Below are 19,363 nucleotides of genomic sequence, written 5' to 3'. Positions count from 1 at the left end.
CTTCTGCTTCTGGGGGATGGAACCCAGGGCCTCGGCATCCTGGATAAGAGCTCTACCACTGAGCCCCTCACCGACCCTTACTGGGGGTTTCCAGGCAGGAACTTTGCCATGGAGCTACACCTGTCTCTAGGACCTTCTTCCTTTTTTCCCCCTTTCCTTTCCTTTTTTTTGGTGGTGGTGGGGTTCTTTTTTGAGACAGGGTTTCTCTGTGTAGCCCTGGTTGTCCTGGAACTCACTCTGTAGACCAGGCTGGCCTCAAACTCACAGAGATCTGCCTGCCTTGTTTGTTTATTTGTTTATGCAAAGACTATCATAGCCCAGGCTGGCCTGGAACTTACGTAGCTGGGGCTGACCTTGCACGTCTGACCCTCCTGCCTCCACTTCCCCAGTACTGGCTTCACTACTCACTATACCCCACTTTTTTTTTTTTTCCCTCGAGACAGGGTTTCTCTGTGTGGCTTTGCACCTTTCCTGGAACTCAATTTGGAGACCAGGCTGGCCTCGAACTCACAGAGATCCGCCTGGCTCTGCCTCCCGAGTGCCGGGATTAAAGGCGTGCGCCACCACCGCCCGGCCCCCAACTTATTTTTTTATTATTAATTCAAAGTCTGACTACATAGCTTAAGCCAGCCTCAAACTTACCATCCTCCTGCCTCAGCCTTCTCAGCGGTGGGATCACAGGTTTGCACAACCAGCCTTGGCCTGTGCATCTTTCTGATGGGGAAGTGAGGATATTGTAAAATGTCCAACACAGGCTTGGTGGTACACACTTTTAATCTCAGTGCTCAGTCAGAGGCAGGTGGATCTCTGGGAGTTCCAAGTCAGCCTAGGTGAGAACCAGTCTCAAAAGAAATATGTATCTATTACACAGGCCAGGATAATGTGTGCCAGACAGATCCTAAGCACTGGGTATGTTCTTTGACCCATACATCAGTCCCATGGTGCGGGGACTTTAGTTACTGTGACACTAGAGGAAATGGCCTGCCTAAAGCTGTGCACATGCTAGGAGGTGAGCTGGGCTCTGAACCAGGGCAGCAGAGCCTGACTGTGTGGCCCCATGCTCCACGGTCACTGCTCAGATCTTTGTTGCGTGAATGCAAGTCCTGAGTCACACATCTTCTTTGTCCTCTCCCTAGCCCAGCCTGAGAATCATGCTGAAGCCCAGGAGGTCACGTTTGGCCCTGAGTCCGTGCCTGTTGCCCGTTGTGTCTCCACGGGGGGCCGCCCACCTGCCCGGATCACCTGGATCTCACCCCTGGGTGGAGAGGCCAGAGATACTCAGGAGCCGGGACCGTGGTCTGGCACCGTCACTGTCATCAGCCGATACTCCTTGGTGCCGGTGGGCCAAGCGGATGGCATCAAGGTCACGTGCAGAGTGGAACACGAGAGCTTCGAGGAGCCACACCTGCTGCCGGTGACCCTCTCCGTGCGCTGTGAGTGTGCCAGGAGGTGGTTTTCCCCTCACTCTTGCTGTCCATACTGGCCCTGAGTACATCAGTTCACACCAGCCAGACCTTGCCTACTGTCTGTACTAGTTTCTGAGGGCCTCGTGTATGTGCAGACCCCGTAATCGACACTGGGACTCTTCTTTGTAAACCAGACTGGCCTGCAACTCCCGCTGCCTGCCGGTCTCCCAAGCGTGGAGATTAAAGGTGTTCACCACCACACCAGGCCTACACTGGCTTCTGTGGGCCCCTGCCTACCTGCCTGCCCTGGAATGAAGGATAAGCTGAGAAGGCATTGAGAGCCGATAGGTTCACTTTCTTCCCAGTCGATGAGGTGTGAGATCAAACAAGAAAACAGAAGACTGTGACACGTGACCACCTCCCAGGCTGGGTTTGCCTGTAAACAGTATCCGCACCCACCCCTCACTCCCCGACACACAGCCCAATGTCTTTTCTGGCTTCCAGGGACACTAGGTGGCAGTCCTCATCAACTGCCCTGGACCAAGTCCAGGCTGCCCACCCCAGCACAGTTGGCATACGTTGTTCACTCATTGATTCACTTTTGGAGACGGAGTTTCACATAGCTTGGTTTAGCCTCAAACTCCCCAGACGGCTGAGGATGACCTGCTCATCTGCACCCTGCAGCCTGTGCCTGTAAGCCCTGGTCTCCACACGGCTGCTAGCCTGCCTGGATCACCACTTCTGGATGCTGGCATTATAGATGTGGACCACTATACCTGGTCCCGTGAGCTGCTGGGAGTGGAGCACAAAGCCTTGGGCATGCTAGGCAAGCACACACACCCACCCTCCCACATCTTCCACCCCCACCTCCGTTTAAATTGCCTCCCCTGGGGTCTCCTACTGACTGCTGCTCCCCAGTGTTATTTCCTTTGGTCTCTAGGGACCGTGGGTTCCCCAGCCTTCCCAAAGTGTCCTAGGCTAGCTTCTCCAGAAACTACCTATAGAAACAACCGTCAGTTTCATCTAGAGAGACACCCCCAGCACACTCCACACAAGAGCTGGAATTCTCCCCTTTGCAGTTCTGTTTTGTTTTGGGTCAGAACTTTCTATGTAGACCAGGCTATCCTCCAACTCACAGAGACAAATACACCTGCCTCTGCCTCCTGAGTGCTGGGATTAAAAGCATGCACCAGTCTGTACAGCAATTTTGCTTTGTTTGTTTGTTTTGGTCGGTCGGTTGGTTGGTTTGGTTTTGATTTTTCAAGACAGCGTTTCTCTGCATAGTCCTGGCTGTCCTGGAACTCACTCTGTAGACCAGGCTGGCCCTGAACTCAAAGATCCACCTGCCTCTGCCTCCCCAGTGCTGGGATTAAAGGTGTACCCTAGGCTGTTTTGTTTCTTAAAGACTTATTATTTCTAATTCTTTCTATGTGTCTATGCCTGTGCACATGAGTGTAGGCCAGAGAGAGGTGTTTGACGCCCCTGGAGCTGGAGTCACGGGCAGCTGTGATTGCCTGATGTGGGTGCTGGGAACGGAATTCTCTTTAAGAGCAGTACACACTCTGAAGTGCTGAGCCGTGTCTCCAGTCTTTGGTTTTTTGAGAGAGGCCTCATACCCAAGGCTAACCCTGAGCTCTGCGTAGCTAAGGATGGCCCTGCACTCCTCCCGATCCTCCTGCCTCCACCTCCTCAGTGCTAGGATTATATACATGAACCATCCCACTCAAACGTAGTATCTTCACCGCCCTGCCGACTCACTGTGGCAACGGACCCAGGATCCCAGTGGAATGTTGTGCCCTCCACTATGAGATAGTCTCCCTACCTCGTCTGCAGTGGCTCCTTCCAGCCATATTCATCCTCGGACCCTCAGTGTAAGCCGGTCCACCCTGACTTCCTTTGTGTCTACACTGGCTGACCCAAACTGTCTGAATATACTATCGCCCATGTGGTCTACCCTAGGCATGTCAGATTGGGAACACACACACGCACGTGCGCGCACAAACACACACCTGTAGTTGTTTTCTTTTTTCTTAAAAAGAAAATTTTTTAAATTTTTAAAATTTTAAAAATTTATTTATTTTTATTTCATGTACATTCATGTTTTGCCTGCATGTATGTCTGTGTAAAGGTGTTGGATCCCGCCGGGCGGTGGTGGCGCACGCCTTTAATCCCAGCACTCGGGAGGCAGAGCCAGGCGGATCTCTGTGAGTTCGAGGCCAGCCTGGGCTACCAAGTGAGATCCAGGAAAGGCGCAAAGCTACACAGACAAACCCTGTCTCGAAAAACCAAAAAAAAAAAAAAAGGTGTTGAAACTGGAGTTACAGACAGTTGTGAGCTGCCATGTGGGTGCTGGGAATCGAACCTGGATCCTCTGGAAGAGCAGCTGGTCTCCTAACCACTGAGCCGTCTCTGCAGGGTTCACACTTTCCAGAGCATACACAGCGTGGCCTGCTAACCCCAGCTCGTTAGGACTGATGCGTCCCCTGCCACCTGTGGTGCCAACTTGTCCCCAGTTCTGGAGTCCCCTTTGTCTCTGAGTCAGCTGTCCCTTCCTCTCAGATCCTCCCGAAGTGTCCATCTCTGGCTATGATGACAACTGGTACCTCGGCCGCAGTGAGGCCATCCTGACCTGTAACGTACGCAGCAACCCGGAGCCCACAGGCTATGACTGGAGCACGTGAGTGACATGCGTGGAGGCTGGGTGTGAGGGAGGAGGGCGGGCTCTAGAACCCTGGGTCTGACGGTTTTAGTCTCGGGGCAGCCTGCTCTCCCTGGGTGCCTGCTAGGCTGCTCATCTCACCCCGCACCCCTAGGACCTCGGGCGTCTTCCCGGCCTCCGCAGTCGTCCAGGGTTCCCAGCTCCTTGTCCATTCTGTGGATCGATTGGTCAACACCACCTTCATCTGCACAGCCACCAATGCTGTGGGGACGGGCCGTGCTGAGCAGCTCATCCTGGTCCGAGGTAAGGAGGTCTTGGCCTTTGAATATAAGGCCCTGTGGTTTCTCCCTTTGGGGCTTGGGTCCACTTTGGGGTGTCACTGATGCTGCCCTAGGATGAGAGGGAGTTAGACCCGCCTCTCTCTGCACAGATGAGTGGGTAGTTCAGCTTCTCCATCCTGACCTGTGAGTGTAGGATGGGACCACAGGCTATAACTGGGGGGTGACCAGAGAGGAGAGCTGGCAGAGAATCACAGAGTGGAAGTCTGCACTGAGGTATCTTAAAAGCCAACGTCTAAGCTGGGCATGATGTATATCTAATAGCTCCAGCATTTACTCAAGAGACTGAGGCAGGAGGATTACTGTGAGGGTAGCCTGTTTCAAAGCAAGCAAGCCCCAAAGTTCAGTGGGAAAAGAGAATCAGCAGGCAGGCTCAAGTCTGTGGTGGGGGCAGAGCCTAGGGACAGATGTAGAACTTTGTCCCTGGGAGCGGACAAGACCATGTTAGTGTTAGTGTACCTGGTTCTTGTAGCTGCTGATGTACAGACCCACACAGAGCAAGAAATAGCTTGCTCAGTCATGAGGACCACAGCAAGACCCACAAGCTGGAGATGAACCCAAGGCTGGGAATTCTCTTGAAACCAGGAAGTCCAGTCACCCAGACGTGACCTTATATCATCAGAACCGTTGTCACTGAGACACGCCCCAAGAAAGAGTGACACTGGTTAGGGCCTATGACACGCCACAGGAGCCAGGAGAGAACTGTTCTTAGAAACACCCTTAGCCAGACCTGGTTGGGGGTGAGGCAGGAGAATGACAAGTTCAGAGCCTACATGGACCACAGAGTGGTTCTAAGCTAGCCTGAGCTACAGAACAAAACCATAATCTTATAAAATAAAATAAATCATAAAATAAAATACAAGAAAAGGCCTAGGAAAGTGGGTCAGTGGTAGAGCCCATGCCTAGAATCCCCCAGTGAGGGGCTGGGGTATGGCTCAGTGGTAGAGCCCCTGCCTAGAATCCCCCAGTGGGGGGGTGGGGGTGTGGCTCAGTGGTACAACCCTTGCCTATCTCTCAGTGAGGGGCTGGGGGCATGGTTCAACTTGACTAGCATGTTGGAAACCTTAAGTTTGATCCTCAGTATTGAAACAAAAAAAAGAAGACTTAGAAGTACCATGGTAGGTACCACACACAGTTTGCCTATGCAGAGACATGAATCTGAAATAATGACCCTACCAGGCAGGACCTGAACCCCTCAGAAATACAACAAATCACTTAGAGAGAGAGTAAAAGACATAGCCTGGCCCTGTGATGTAACTGGGCACACCCTTCTTGAGAACACACCCTTGCTGAGACACACACAGCTTTGCTCTGACACCCAAAAGCAAGCTGACTTGCCTGTAGGAACACCAACTTGCCTTGCTCATCAGCTCTGAACCCTTGGGACATGTCCTCGGAGGAAAACACTGTCAAATGGTGCCACAGTTCACATACAGAATAACCCTTCCTCACATATCTGAAGAACGTTCCAGAAGACACCTCTGCATCCAGAAACTCCATTACAGAGTTTCTGCTAAGCAATTCATATTGAGGTTTCCTCTTGACCACAAGGGTTTTTTTGTTTGTTTTGTTTTGTTTTGTTATTTTCAGACAGGGTTTCTCTGTGTAGCCCTGGCTGTCCTGGAACATGCTTTGTAGACCAGGCTGGCCTTCAACTCACAGAGATCTGCTTGAAGCAGTCTTCTTTATAAAAAGAGGTTTCTCTCAGCTTAGGGACCTGGGGGTGCAGCTCCTACGGTCCCATCTAGTCACAGCCTTCTTGCTTATGCACGCAAAGACAGCAGGTATCACATGGCAGAGATGGGAACCAGTGTGTATGTATGTTCCTTTCTCATGTTTTGAGACAGGGTTGGTATGTAGCCCAGGCTATCTGACTCTGAATCGTCCATTCTCTGCATCCACAGTGCTGAGGTGAGGGTATGCACTGCTGTGCCTGGCTTACTTAGTCGGGGCCTTGCTTAATAAATAGTCCACTGTACAGTCGGATACTCTTAAACCCCGAGTGTGGAGAAAATCGTTGGTGGGCTGGAGAGATGGCTCAGTGGTCAAGCGTGGCTTGCTCTTGCGGAGACCCTCTGTTGGGTTCACAGCAACCACACTGGGTGGCTAACAATTGCCTCTTAACTCCAGCTACAGGGAGATCTGATGCCTCTGACTCCATTGGGCACTTACACTCACATGTTCATGCGTGTACACACACACACACACACACACACACACACACACACACACACAGAGTTAAAAATAAAATCTTTGAGAGAACCCTAGCCGGGTGGTGGTGGCACACACCTTTAATCCCAGCACTCGGGAGGCAGAGGCAGGTGGATCTCTGTGAGTTCGAGGCCAGCCTGGGCTACAGAGTGAGTTCCAGGAAAGGCGCAAAGCTACACAGAGAAACCTTGTCTCAAAAAACCAAAAAGAAAAAAAAAGAGAGAGAGAACCCAAGAAAAATTGCAGTATAAAAAAGTCCGCCTTGACTCCCATAAAGGTAGTCACAGGTCCACCCTGTTGCGGGACACTATTCCTGGGAAGATAGGATCAAGTGTCTACTCATCCCACATAGGGAATCGGTGACAGGTCAGTGTGTGGATAGCACCACAGTCCATCTTGGTGAACCCATGAGTTGTATGTACTGAGGTCACTTACAGAAGCAGAAATGACACAAGATGGCTGCATCCCCAAAGCCCACCTCAGCTTGAGTGACAGCTCCCAGAGCTGGGAGCCTGGAGCACACAGCCCAGCCTGCGGGCAGCTCAGCTTGTGTGTCTCCATCTCACCCGGGCAGCTCAGGCCTGAGAGGCTCTCGGCCTTCCTTCCCTCTTATGTATACACGCTTCGAGAGGGAGCAGAGCAGCCCTGTGTCCATCACTGTCGGGGACTTCCTGTAACCTTTGAGCCTTTATTTTCTGAGCAAACTGCCATATGACGCCACCATGTGTAATGACATCATCTCAAAGACAAGCCCCAATTTTTACACCTGCAGACGCAGGCACACTGAGCACCCTAGAAATCCAGTGGCTGGGCCAGACCTGTTGGCACACACCTATGACTCTAGCATTCAGAAAGGTAGGTAGGGACAGGAGGGTCAGGTGTTCAAGGCCAGCATTGGCTACTTAGTGAGTCTAGAGCCAGTCTGTGCAGCCTGAGGCCCTGTCTCAGAAAACCAAGCAAGCTGAGTGTGGTGGCGCGGCCCTGTAATCACAGCACCTGGGAGACAGAGGCAGGAGGATTTCTTTGAGTTTGAGGGCAGCCTGGTCAACAGCGCAGGTTCCAAGCCAGCCATATCTTTACAAAAGAGGAAGAAAGAAAGGAAATAAATCCGTTCGGCACTAGTTGGAGAGGTCCAGCTGCTCTCCGAGGTACTGACTCAAAGGCTCGCTCCCAGGCACATCCCCATGCTCCCACACATCCAGTCTCACTAGGGCGTGGTTTGGATTGGCAACAATGAAAACACAAGGGGACACACTGTGCCACAAGGCAGGCCTGTCTGCAGACAACTCGCAATCTTGGACTCACATACAAAGGAGGAGATCCTGCCCACGCTCCACAGTTCCTCTGGCACTCCCTGGGTGCACCCACATTTCCAGGGATGGAGACTGAGGGACTCACTGACCAGTGTGCAGAGGGGCATTCCTGCGTCTGTGCAGTGCTTAAGGACAGACGTACTGTCAGTCTCCTTTCAGAGACCACTCCCCACTCACCCACCCCTGCAGGTATGGGTCCTTATATAGAATAATGTCCTCTTTGCATAGAACTTGCAAACAGCTCCCCAAACTATTACTTTTTGTGTATGTTTTTATTATTTTGTTTACTCGATTTTGGTTTTTGTTTTGAGGCAGGGTCGTACTGTGTAGCCCTGGGTGGTGGGGAACTCACTATGTAGACCAGGCTGGCCTTGAACTCGAGATCTGCCTGCCTCTGCTTCCTGCACGTTGGGATCAAAAGCAAGCGGTAACAGTCCAGCATGACACTCTATTTAAGAACATTACTCAGAAACTGGGTGTGGTGATCCAGCCCTGTAATTTCAGCACTTGAGAGGTGGAGATAAAGAGATTAGGAAGTTGAGGATGACTTGAGATACATAGAATCCTCTCAAAAACCAAAACCAAATCCTAACACTGTAACTAGGAGAGTAGCTAAGAGGTAGAGCCCCTGCCTAGAATCCCCCAGTGAGGGGCTGGGGGTGTGGCTCAGTGGTAGAGCCCCTGCCTAGAATCCCCCATTGAGGGGCTGGGGTGTGGCTCAGTGGTAGAGCCCCTGCCTAGAATCCCCCAGTGAGGGGCTGGGGTGTGGCTCAGTGGTAGAGCCCCTGCCTAGAATCCCCCAGTGAAGGGCTGGGGGTGTGGCTCAGTGATAGAGCCCCTGCCTAGAATCCCCCAGTGAGGGGCTGGGGGTGTGGCTCAGTGGTAGAGACCCTGCCTGGAATCCCCCATTGAGGGGCTGGGGTGTGGCTCAGTGGTAGAGCCCCTGCCTAGAATCCCCCAGTGAGGGGCTGGGGTGTGGCTCAGTGGTAGAGCCCCTGCCTAGAATCCCCCAGTGAGGGGCTGGGGGTGTGGCTCAGTGGTAGAGTCCCTGCCTAGAATCCCCCAGTGAGGGGCTGGGGGTGTGGCTCAGTGGTAGAGCCTCTGCCTAGAATTCCCCCAGTGAGGGGCTGGGGGTGTTGCTCAGTGGTAGAGCCCCTGCCTAGAATCCCCCAGTGAAGGGCTGGGTGTGTGGCTCAGTGGTAGAGGCCCTGCCTAGATTCCCCCAGTGAGGGGCTGGGGTGTGGTTCAGTGGTAGAGCCTCTGCCTAGAATCCCCCAGTGAGGGGCTGGGGTGTGGCTCAGTGGTAGAGCCCCTGCCTAGAATCCCCCAGTGAGGGGCTGGGGTGTGACTCAGTGGTAGAGCACCTTTTCAGCATGAACAAGAGTGTTCCGTTCCCAGTACTGTGAAAGAAAATTGAAAGTGTTAGCAGAAAAATCTAGTCTGGCCAACACAGACCATAGGTCCACCAGCGAGCAGGTGTCAGGGAATGCTAACTGGTTACCTGAGGCCAAGCAGTTTTCACACCTGGCCACTAGCAGGCTCGCTGGTCTGGAGCCTCCAGGCACCCATTTTTATCTCCTTTAGTGGGCTGAGAGCCATTATGAGAGCCCACAGGACTCTTGTACTGCAGGAGTCACGCGGGTGGGCGGCGAGGCTTCCAATCCCCTGCTGTTGGTCTCCCCACAGGTGGGGAGGGGGCTGTGGAGGTGAGCATGAGACAGCCAGGAAGGACACAGGGAACATTAGGAAGAGCTGTGTGAGATGGGGGAGGTGATTTGAGACCTCCCAAGCCAAGCGGATAGACAGGTATGATCAGTGCCTCCCACTACTTCCTCCCACCCCCACATTCTGGCCTAAGTGGGAGGGAACAGAGGGTCTTTCCATACACCTTCCTCTCATTCTGCACCTCTGCATACAAGGGGCTACATGTTATTGGCTTTATTGTCTTCTGTTGTTTTGAGGGAGAGGTGGAGACAGAGTAGCCTCAAATGTGGGATTTACCTGAGCTTCCCCAGTAGATGTAATTGCAGGTCACAGAAGTGGGTTTAATTCTGGGTGTTTGGTATAACACTGGAGATGGAATACAGGGCCTTGAACATGCTAAGCAAACAAATGTTCTACCACTGAGCCACACCCCAGCCCCTCTCTGGGAATTCTAGGCAGGGGCTCTACCACTGAGCCACACCCCAGCCCCTCACTGGGGGATTCTAGGCAGGGGCTCTACCACTGAGCCACACCCCAGCCCCTCAATGGGGGATTCTAGGCAGGGGCTCTACCACTGAGCCACACCCCAGCCCCTCACTGGGGGATTCTAGGCAGGGGCTCTACCACTGAGCCACACCCCCAGCCCCTCACTGGGGGATTCTAGGCAGGGGCTCTACCACTGAGCCACACCCCCAGCCCCTCCCTTGGGGACTGTAGGTAAACATTCTACTGCTGACCAGTATCCTCGGCCCACCGACACTTCCCCCTTCTCAGCATTTTTGAGATAGGGTCTCACTGGGCCTGGGTGGCATGGTCCTCTTGCCTCCCTCTCACAAGGGCTAGGATGGCAGTCATGTGCCACCACCCCTTGCTGCAGTCCTCAGGTCTGAGAGCCTCGTTGGTGTAGATAGTTATCTAGGCAGCATCAGCTGACAGCCTCTCCTGTGCCCACCCTGAGGTGAAGGGTCACGCGCTCCCCTTCCTCTTCCTCCTTGCCTTCCTCCTCCCTTCTCCCAAGCCGTCACCTCCTAAGTTCTGGTCACTAACCCGTGCCCTGGGTCTCCCCCATCCCTCCCTCAGATGTGTCCGCTTGACTCCCTCTCCTTTTCTTTTTCTCTCTCCTTCCTTTCTCCTCAGACACCCCCCAGGCCTCTCGAGATGTGGGTCCGCTGGTGTGGGGGGCCGTGGGGGGAACACTGCTGGTGCTACTTCTGGCTGGGGGGTTCCTGGCCTTCATCCTGCTGAGGGGGAGGAGGAGGCGGAAGAGCCCTGGAGGCGGAAATGATGGCGACAGAGGATCCTATGATCCAAAGACTCAGGTGTTTGGGAACGGGGGTCCTGTCTTCTGGAGGTCAGCATCCCCCGAGCCCATGAGGCCGGATGGCAGGGAAGAGGAAGAGGAGGAGGAAGAAGAGGCGAAGGCAGAGGAAGGCCTCATGCTACCTCCACACGAGTCACCTAAGGATGACATGGAATCTCATCTCGATGGCTCCCTCATTTCTCGGCGGGCAGTTTACGTGTGACCCCACGATGTAGACACTGGACACAGAGAAGCCAATTCCCACCCCCACTGCCAACCACACCAACGCCAGCCAGCAAGGGGATGGCTAGGGACCGGTTGGACTGGTTCTTCTGGGGCACACTGGAGTTGGAAGGCCACCTCCCCCGTTTCTGAATGGAGGACAAGTGGAGCCACACACACCAGACTATCTCCAGGCCCTCACGAACCCCAAGAGCGCCATGGTGCACACTCAGGACTCCTCAGAGCTTGCTTTCGGCCCCAGCCTGGCCCTGGCCCCGAAACACTCAGGAGCTAATAAATGCCTTGTCAGAAAAACTTGGGGGTGTTTTGTGATACATCAGACCCCTCTCTTTGTGCCCTGGGGAATGAGTGGGTGGGACAGAGACCACTAAGTATCGAGCCTTGGAAAGAAAATTTGGTGGGGGCCCAGATTGGAAGATGTCACACCACGTGTGCCCAAGCTCCCCTGAAGCTGCTAGGACTTAGAATGGTTTCCTGACTTAGAGGCTCTGAGACATGAGTGTGGGGAAGGGGGCTTGAACTCGTGGATCCCAGGACAGGTGGGTAAGCAAACTGACTTCAGAGCTGCATTTCCTCAGGAAGAGAAAGGCTAGCTACCTTGATCCTGAGTTCTAATGATGGGGGGTGGGGGTCCCACACAGGTCTCCTTTCTCTGTTGTGGAGGGTCCTAGGGATAGGAAGCTGCTTCTCTCTGTATTTGAGGACCTTGAGGCTAGAGACGTAGGTGCCAGGTGATGGCAGTACCCATATGGTCCCACCTTGATGTCCTCAAAGTGGCCTGTCCTGGGTGGCTGTCTCCCACTCTCCTAGCAAGATTTGGTCCTGTGGGAGTTACCAGGAATTCTGAGAGGCCTCACCACACTCACACCACATACACAGCACAGATATACAACACACACACACACACACACACACAACATACATATACAGACACACATACTCCTCCAGCTAGCGATCTGACTCCAAGGGTCACAAAGCATCTGCCCCTGGGAGAAGGAGGTGAGCTTATCCCCCCACGTCTGTGGCCTCTTGGGACACTAGGATCAGATGACACCTTTCGGGTGGGTGGAGTAGCCTGGATACATGCACTTCCTCAACCAGTAGTCATAGATCCCAGAATGCCAAGCCTGTGTCCCCCATGCTGGGGACACAAAAGTGGCCCAGATCACAGAGCCCTGTCCTGTGGGAATGTGGCCAGCCAGCCAGCAACAATGACAGGAAGGACTGAGTGTTTGAGATGGCCTTGTGTGGTGCACTCAAGCTAGTTCACCCCTAACCCCGCCCCAGCACACACACTGGAACCTTTGGAGGATGCCCAGCAGGAGAGCGGATGCGAACTGGATCACTTCCTCTCCAAGTTTGGGAAGCACATTAACTAACTACACCAGTGACACCTCTAGAGTTTTGCATCCTTGTCTGTCCTGGGCGTTCATTGGGGGCTTGGGGGGCACCATGTTCTCCGTCACGGAGGGCAGGGCAGGCAATCTGCTTGACTTCTGCTTGCACACAGATCCCCTCTTCCCTGACAGCTACGTGTCCGGCCCAGGGCTACGGATCTAGTGAGGAAACGGGCCCTTGCTCCAGGAACTCCGCTGTTAGCTAAGAGGAGCACCCTGAACAATTGGGAATGGGAAGTCGTGTGAGCTCTCCTGATGGGCCAGAAAACACGCCGACGGGCCCGTAATAATGAGAGGCCCTGCCCCTGACACCACAGCCTCCACATCCTTCCTGTCTCCTCTTCACTCAGTCCCAATGCCACAGTCTCCTTGCTCTTCCTGTTTGTCTTTTGTTTTTTACGAGACAGTCTTCAAATGCTCGCTGCCAAGGTTGGACTGGAACCTCTTCGTACTGCTTCTCCCTTGTGTGTGGAGGTTGTTTTGTTTGAGACAGTCTTGGCTATGTGGCTCTGACTGTCCTGGAACTCACTATTGTAGCCTAGACTGGATTCATACTCTCAGCAATCCTCCTGCTTCAGCCTCTTGAGTGCTGGAATTATAGGTGCCCCTAAACTGTCACAACTGGCTCTCCTTGTTCCTTAAAAACATCCCGAGGCTGTCCCAGGATCTTTGCACTGGCTGTTTCTCTGCAGTACACCCAGAGGACTCAAAATCCCCCTTCACAGATAAGCCCTGTTTGCCTGGCTTTGGGGGTCCGGCATTCTGTCACATCCTTGTTCCCCTTCCCACTCTGTAGTGAGTCCAGTTCCAGCTTGACCTTAGATGGCATCTGCTCGTTTGCTATTGGCCAAGGCCAGCCTGGGCTACCCTAAGAGCATGAGGATGGGGGCTTTGTGCATTTAGTTCACTTGCAGATCTCTTCCCTTCGACACAGATCAGATGTTCCTGAATTAGGAGCGCAGGCGCAGTTGGTTGAGTGGACAGGCAGAGGATGTGCTCAGAAACAGAGCGCTTGCCTAGCATGCTTGAGGCCCTGCATTTAGTTTCCTGTATAGCCAAAGGAAACAAGGAAAGAAGGCAGAAGCGTGGGTTCAGCCTGGGCTACACAGAGAGTTCCAGCCAGCCTAGGCTACACAGAGAGACTCTGTCTCTAAACAATCATTTAAAAAGTCTGGCATATGTGGGATATGAGGAATGGGCCTGAAAGCAGCAGCTCTGAGTTCCTCTTTTTTTTTTTTTTTTTTTTTTGGTTTTTCGATACAGAGTTTCTCTGTGTAGCTTTGCGCCTTTCCTAGAACTCACTCTGTAGCCCAGGCTGGCCTCGAACTCACAGAGATCCACCTGCCTCTGCCTCCTGAGTGCTGGATTAAAGGCGTGCGCCAACACCGCCCGACCTGAGTTCCTCTTAATGAGCCCTGTGCTGTCTTTGTCCTAACAGAGTCACCCAGCACAGCGGGAGCAGGGGCCACAGGCGGCATCATCGGAGGCATCATCGCCACCATCATTGCCACTGCAGTGGCTGCCACAGGCATCCTCATCTGCCGACAACAGCAGAAGGAGCAGAGGCTTCAGGGGACTGATGAGGAAGAAGAGTGAGTGATGGGATCCTGAGAGGTGGCTGGGAGGAGGGATGTCAGAGTTGGGGAGCACTGGGTGGGGACTGAAGAGGAAAATCATAAAGGCAGTGTGGGACAGAGACACCACCATAAATGACTGGGTTCTTTTTTTTTTTTTTTTTTTTTTTTTTCTTTGGTTTTTCGAGACAGGGTTTCTCTGTGCAGCTTTGCGCCTTTCCTGGGACTCACTTGGTAGCCCAGGCTGGCCTCGAACTCACAGAGATCCGCCTGGCTCTGCCTCCCGAGTGCTGGGATTAAAGGCGTGCGCCACCACCGCCCGGCATGACTGGGTTCTTACATGGGGTGGTGAGGAAAGATTTTTCTCTTCCTCGGAAAGTATGGGTATTAGAAGCTGTCCCTTCTGATGTCATCAGAGCCCAGGCCCCCACCGTCTTGTTGCTCCACCTTCCCCTGAGCTTCAGCTGCTAAGTGTGGGTTCCTAGCACTTGGAAGGTAGAAGCCAGAGGATCAGAAGTTCGAGGTCATGCCCCCTCTGTTACATGACACTGTCTCAAAAACCAGCAATACAAAAAAGGAAAAAGGTTGTACAGGAGCCAGGGAGATGAGTCAGGTGGTAAGAACTTGAGTTCCATCCCTACAGTATTTATTAAAAATAAATAAATAAGCCGGGCCGTGGTGGCGCACACCTTTAATCCCAGCACTCGGGAGGCAGAGCCAGGCGGATCTCTGTGAGTTCAAGGCCAGCCTGGGCTACCACGTGAGTTCCAGGAGAGGCACAAAGCTACACAGAGAAACCCTGTCTCGAAAAACCAAAAATAAATAAATAAATAAATCAACCAGGTGGTGGTGGTGCACACATTTAATCCCAGCATTCGGGAGGCAGAGGTAAGCAGATTTCTGAGTTCAAGGCCAGCCCGGTCTACTGAGAGAGTTCCAGGACAGCCAAGGCTGTTTAGAAAAAAAAAAAAAATTATTTTTATTTTCTCTGTGTGTTTGCTTGGATGTATGTCTGCACTCTATATGTGTGCCTGGTACTCTAGAGGGTCGTGAGTTGCCATGTGGGTCTCAGGAATTGAACCTGGGTCCTTTGAAAAAGCAACAAGTGCTCTTCAGGAGCCACCTCTGCAGACCTTCATTTTTCCTTGAGATAGGGTCCTACACTATGGACCAGACTGACCTCAAGCTTGCAGAGATCCTCCTACCTCTGCCTTCTAAGTTCTGGGAGTAAAGGAGTGCAGCTCCATGCCTGGCTCATTGTTTACATTTTATAAAATTGGTATTATTGCGTGTTTGTGCACATGGACATACATTCCTTGGCCTTGGCCTGGGTGTGGAGGCCAGAGGTCCTTTTTTGTTTTTGTTTGTCTGTTTTTCGAGACAGAGTTTCTCCATTTAGCCTGGGCTGTCCTGCAATTTGCTCTGTAGACCAGGCTGGCATCGAACTCAGAGATCCCTCTGTCTCTTCCTCTTTTCCTGAGTGCTGGGATTAAAGGTGTGTGCCACCACTGCACATCCTAAATTCAGGTTTTCAAGACCTTTATCTGCTGAGCCAATGTGCTTGCCTTGTTTATTGTTGCTTTGTTTTGTTTTTAAGATTTATTTACTTAGTTGGATGGTGGTGGCGAATGCCTTTAATCCCAGCACTCAGGAGGCAGAGGCAGGTAGATCTCTGAGTTCAAGGCCAGCCTGGTCTACAGAGCAAGTCCCAAGACAGGAGGGATACATAGAGAAATGTTGTCTTGAAAACAAAAAAAAGAAGGGCTGGAGAGATGGCTCAGAGGTTAAGAGCACTGGCTGCTCTTCCAGAGGTCGTGAGTCAATTCCCAGCTACCACATGGTGGCTCACAACCATCTAGAATGAGATCTGGTGCCCTCTTCTGGCATACAGGCATAATGGAGGAAGAACACTGTGTACATAATAAATAAATAAATCTTAAAAAAAAAAAAAAAAGAGAGAAACAAAAAAAAAAAAGATTTTCTTCTTTGTGTGTGTGTGTGTGTGTCTGTCTGTCTCTGTGTATGTGTGTGTCTATGTGACTGTCTGTGTGTGTGTGTGTGCCCTCAGAGGCCAGAAGACCTTGAATCTGAGAGCTTGCATTATAGGCTGTTGTGAATCCCTAATGTGGGTGCTAGGGTCTCAACACAGGTCCTTTGGAGGAACAGCCAGTGCTCTTGCCCACTGAGCATCTCGACAGCCCCCTTTTAGAAGTTTAGCCCATGGTTACCTTGAGCCCGTGTGTGTGTGTGTGTGTGTGTGTGTGTGTGTGTGTGTGTGAATGCTACCTAGAGGTCAAAGGGTCTCTATTTCCGCCATCTGGGTGTCAAGTCATGAGGTTTGGTGACAAGTCCCTTCACTCAGTAAACAGTCTTAGCAGCCCCATCATGTTTCTTACCTCCGTGTGTGGGTGTACTCAATCAAGTATCTGTTACTGAACATGTTTGTACGTAGAGAGAGCAGAGGACAGCCTTGAGTGGCATTCCCCAGGCTCCAGGTACCTTGGTTTGTTTTTGAAACAGGGTCCCACTGTGTGGCACTCGTTGGCCTGGAACTTATCATGTAGACAGAGCTGGCCTTAAACTCAGAGTCCCTCCTTAGTGCTGGGATTACCGGTGTGTACCACACCCCTGGTTCACTTCTTTGAAGGAGAATTCTTCCCAGAGGGGTCTGGGATGCCAGGACTGAGTCTCACTCAGTTTGACTCCCGAGGAGCACTGGGATGGGGGCAGGGATGGTGCCGAAAACCACAGGAAAAAAACAGCATTTTGACACTGATCCAGCCAGTGGCCAGACTGCCTGTAAAGAGAAGAAACTGAGGTGGAGAGGGGGTTGCGCGCTAACCTCCCTTGATCTGACTCCTACCCCTGACCCTGCAGACTGGAAGGACCTCCCTCTTATAAGCCACCGACCCCCAAGGCCAAGTTGGAGGAACCAGAGATGGTGAGATGTTCTTCTGGAGCCCAAGCTACCCTGCCTCCCTTCCCACTTTTCCTCCCTGGGGTCCATCCCAGAAAGGGGCTGTTGGGCTGGAACAGGGCTGGTTGGGAAAGGCCACTGTGAGGGGTCCTGACTTACCCTTATGTCACGCCACAGCCCTCCCAACTCTTCACACTGGGGGCCTCGGAGCACAGCACAATGAAGACTCCATACTTCGACGCCGGTGTCTCTTGTGCTGATCAGGTGAGAGTTTCTGGGTAAACAGTGGTAGATTTAGGGCTGGGTTAAGGGTCAAGGGTCAAGGCGGGATTGAGTGGAATGACTTAGAGCATCTGAGTAGCCCAGGGCCTGTGCCTACAGCAGAGATACCATCATTGAGTCCCCTCTATGGTGGAGACAGGATTCCCCTGGGGTCCCCTCTATGGTGGAGACAGGGTTCCCCTGGGGTCCCCTCTATGGTGGAGACATTCATTCCTCTGGGGTCCCCTGGATGGTCAGAGTCAGGTAAGGAGGCCAAAGCAGCTTGAGGTTGAAAACTTGATTAGCACTCAAGGTTAAATAAAGACTGAGGCCAGGCTTGGTAGTTCCTGTCTGTGGTGCCGACACTTAGGAAGCCGAGGCAGGAGAATCACCAAGAATTTGGTGGGTTCAGCCAACCTGGGCTGCATAGTGAGTTCAAGGCTAGCATGAGTTAAAGAGTGAGACTTTGTTTCAGAACAGCCAAGAAGAGCAGCAGGATTGAGGACTTCGAAGTTTTGAGCTTGTCTTGTGGTCCTGAGGACCAGAGCTGGAGTCTGAATTGTCTGTGACTACAGCATTGAGGGTCAGATACCTTTTTCTGGCTTTTGTGCATACACAGACACACACACACACACACACACACACACACACACACACACACACACGTTGAAAAATATTTTCAACCATGAAGAGAAAGGATTGAAGCCGAGCCTGGTGTGGGGATATACACCTGTAATCTCATTACTTGGGAGTCTGAGGCAGGATTACCACTGTTTGGGCCCAACCCAACTATGCCACATAGTGAGACCTTGATTAAAAAAAAAAGTCAGGCTGATCACAATAGTGTATTGTCCCAATACTAAGGAGATGGAGGCAGGAGGATCAGGACTTCAAGGTCATCCCTGGCTACAAAGTGAATTTAATTAAGTACGCCCTGAGCTACTTGAGACCTTGTCTCCAAATAGACCAAACGATTGAGGTCAGGTTGGGCTATAACTGGGTTGGTACAGTTTGCCCAGCATGCACAATGCCCTGGGTTCAATCCCAAGCACTTTGTTTTTTTTTTTTTTTTTTTTTTTTTTGGTTTTTCGAGACAGGGTTTCTCTGTGTAGCTTTGCGCCTTTCCTGGAACTCACTTTGGGGACCAGGCTGGCCTCGAACTCACAGAGATCCGCCTGGCTCTGCCTCCCGAGTACTGGGATTAAAGGCGTGCGCCACCACCGCCCGGCTTCAATCCCAAGCACTTTGTAATTGTGGTCCTAGACCTGTGCTTCGAACACTCGGGAGGGAGGCTGGCAGATGTCTGGGAGTTCCAGGCCAACCTGGTCCACCAGAACAGTCAGGGCTATGTAGAGACCCGTTCTCAAAGAAGAAGAACAGAGGGAAATCAGAAGTTCAAGGTCAGTCTGGCTACATAGTATGTTCAAGGCCAGTCTTCTATACAGGAGACCTAGTCTCAAAAAAAATAAAAATAAATAAAAAAAATAAGAGGCTGAGCGGTGGTGGCGCATGCCTTTTTTTTTTTAAGTTTGTAATTATATTTATGTACAGAAAACTTAGCAGTGTACATTTAACCCAATTTAGTGGCGAGTTCTTTGGCCTTTGCCTTTTCCAGGGCGCATGCCTTTCATCCCAGCACTCATTGCTTGTTAAGAGCACGTTTGCTGTTCTTCCAGAGACCCGAGTTCAGTTCTCAGCATCCGTGTTTGACAGCTCACATTACTCCAGCTCCAGGGGATCCAAGGCCTCCCTCCAGCCTCCTTGAGTACACATGTGATGGGCACACAAACACATTTAAGAAAAAAGAAGCCAGGTTTGATGGTCACACCTTTAATCCCAGCACTTGGGGACAGAGGCAGGAGGAAGGATCTCTGTGGCCTCTCTGATGCCAGCCTGGTCTATGCTGAATTACCCATCAGTCAGGACCGCACAGTGAGACCCTATCTGAAACAAAACAAAACCAACAGCTGCTGGGCACAGTGGCACATGCCTTCAGTTTCAGCACTCCTGAGGCAGATCTCAGAGCTCGAGGCCAGCCTG

General features: G+C 52.1%; 1 protein-coding gene across 2 annotated transcripts in view; it reads left to right on the top strand.

The window, feature by feature from the left end:
* The window catches only part of Nectin2 (nectin cell adhesion molecule 2), a 35,490-nt gene that overhangs the window by 14,658 nt on the left and 1,469 nt on the right, over positions 1-19,363 (top strand). The window contains exons 3-8 of one of the 2 annotated variants that reach the window (XM_052761969.1): positions 1,137-1,433; positions 3,966-4,083; positions 4,220-4,368; positions 14,010-14,163; positions 17,023-17,086; positions 17,240-17,326. In XM_052761969.1, coding sequence (XP_052617929.1) covers positions 1,137-1,433; positions 3,966-4,083; positions 4,220-4,368; positions 14,010-14,163; positions 17,023-17,086; positions 17,240-17,326 — 869 coding nt within the window. Of the gene's footprint in view, positions 1-1,136; positions 1,434-3,965; positions 4,084-4,219; positions 4,369-10,768; positions 13,733-14,009; positions 14,164-17,022; positions 17,087-17,239; positions 17,327-19,363 lie in introns of those variants that run through there. The other variant, XM_052761971.1, reaches the window with a different exon arrangement.

Source organism: Peromyscus californicus, unplaced genomic scaffold (genome assembly GCF_007827085.1).
Source record: "Peromyscus californicus insignis strain IS unplaced genomic scaffold, ASM782708v3 Scaffold_4__1_contigs__length_199733344, whole genome shotgun sequence".
NCBI classification, from domain to species: domain Eukaryota; kingdom Metazoa; phylum Chordata; class Mammalia; order Rodentia; family Cricetidae; genus Peromyscus; species Peromyscus californicus.
The sequence above is the reverse complement of the archived record's forward strand: the minus strand, read 5'-3'. Positions and strand labels throughout refer to the sequence as shown.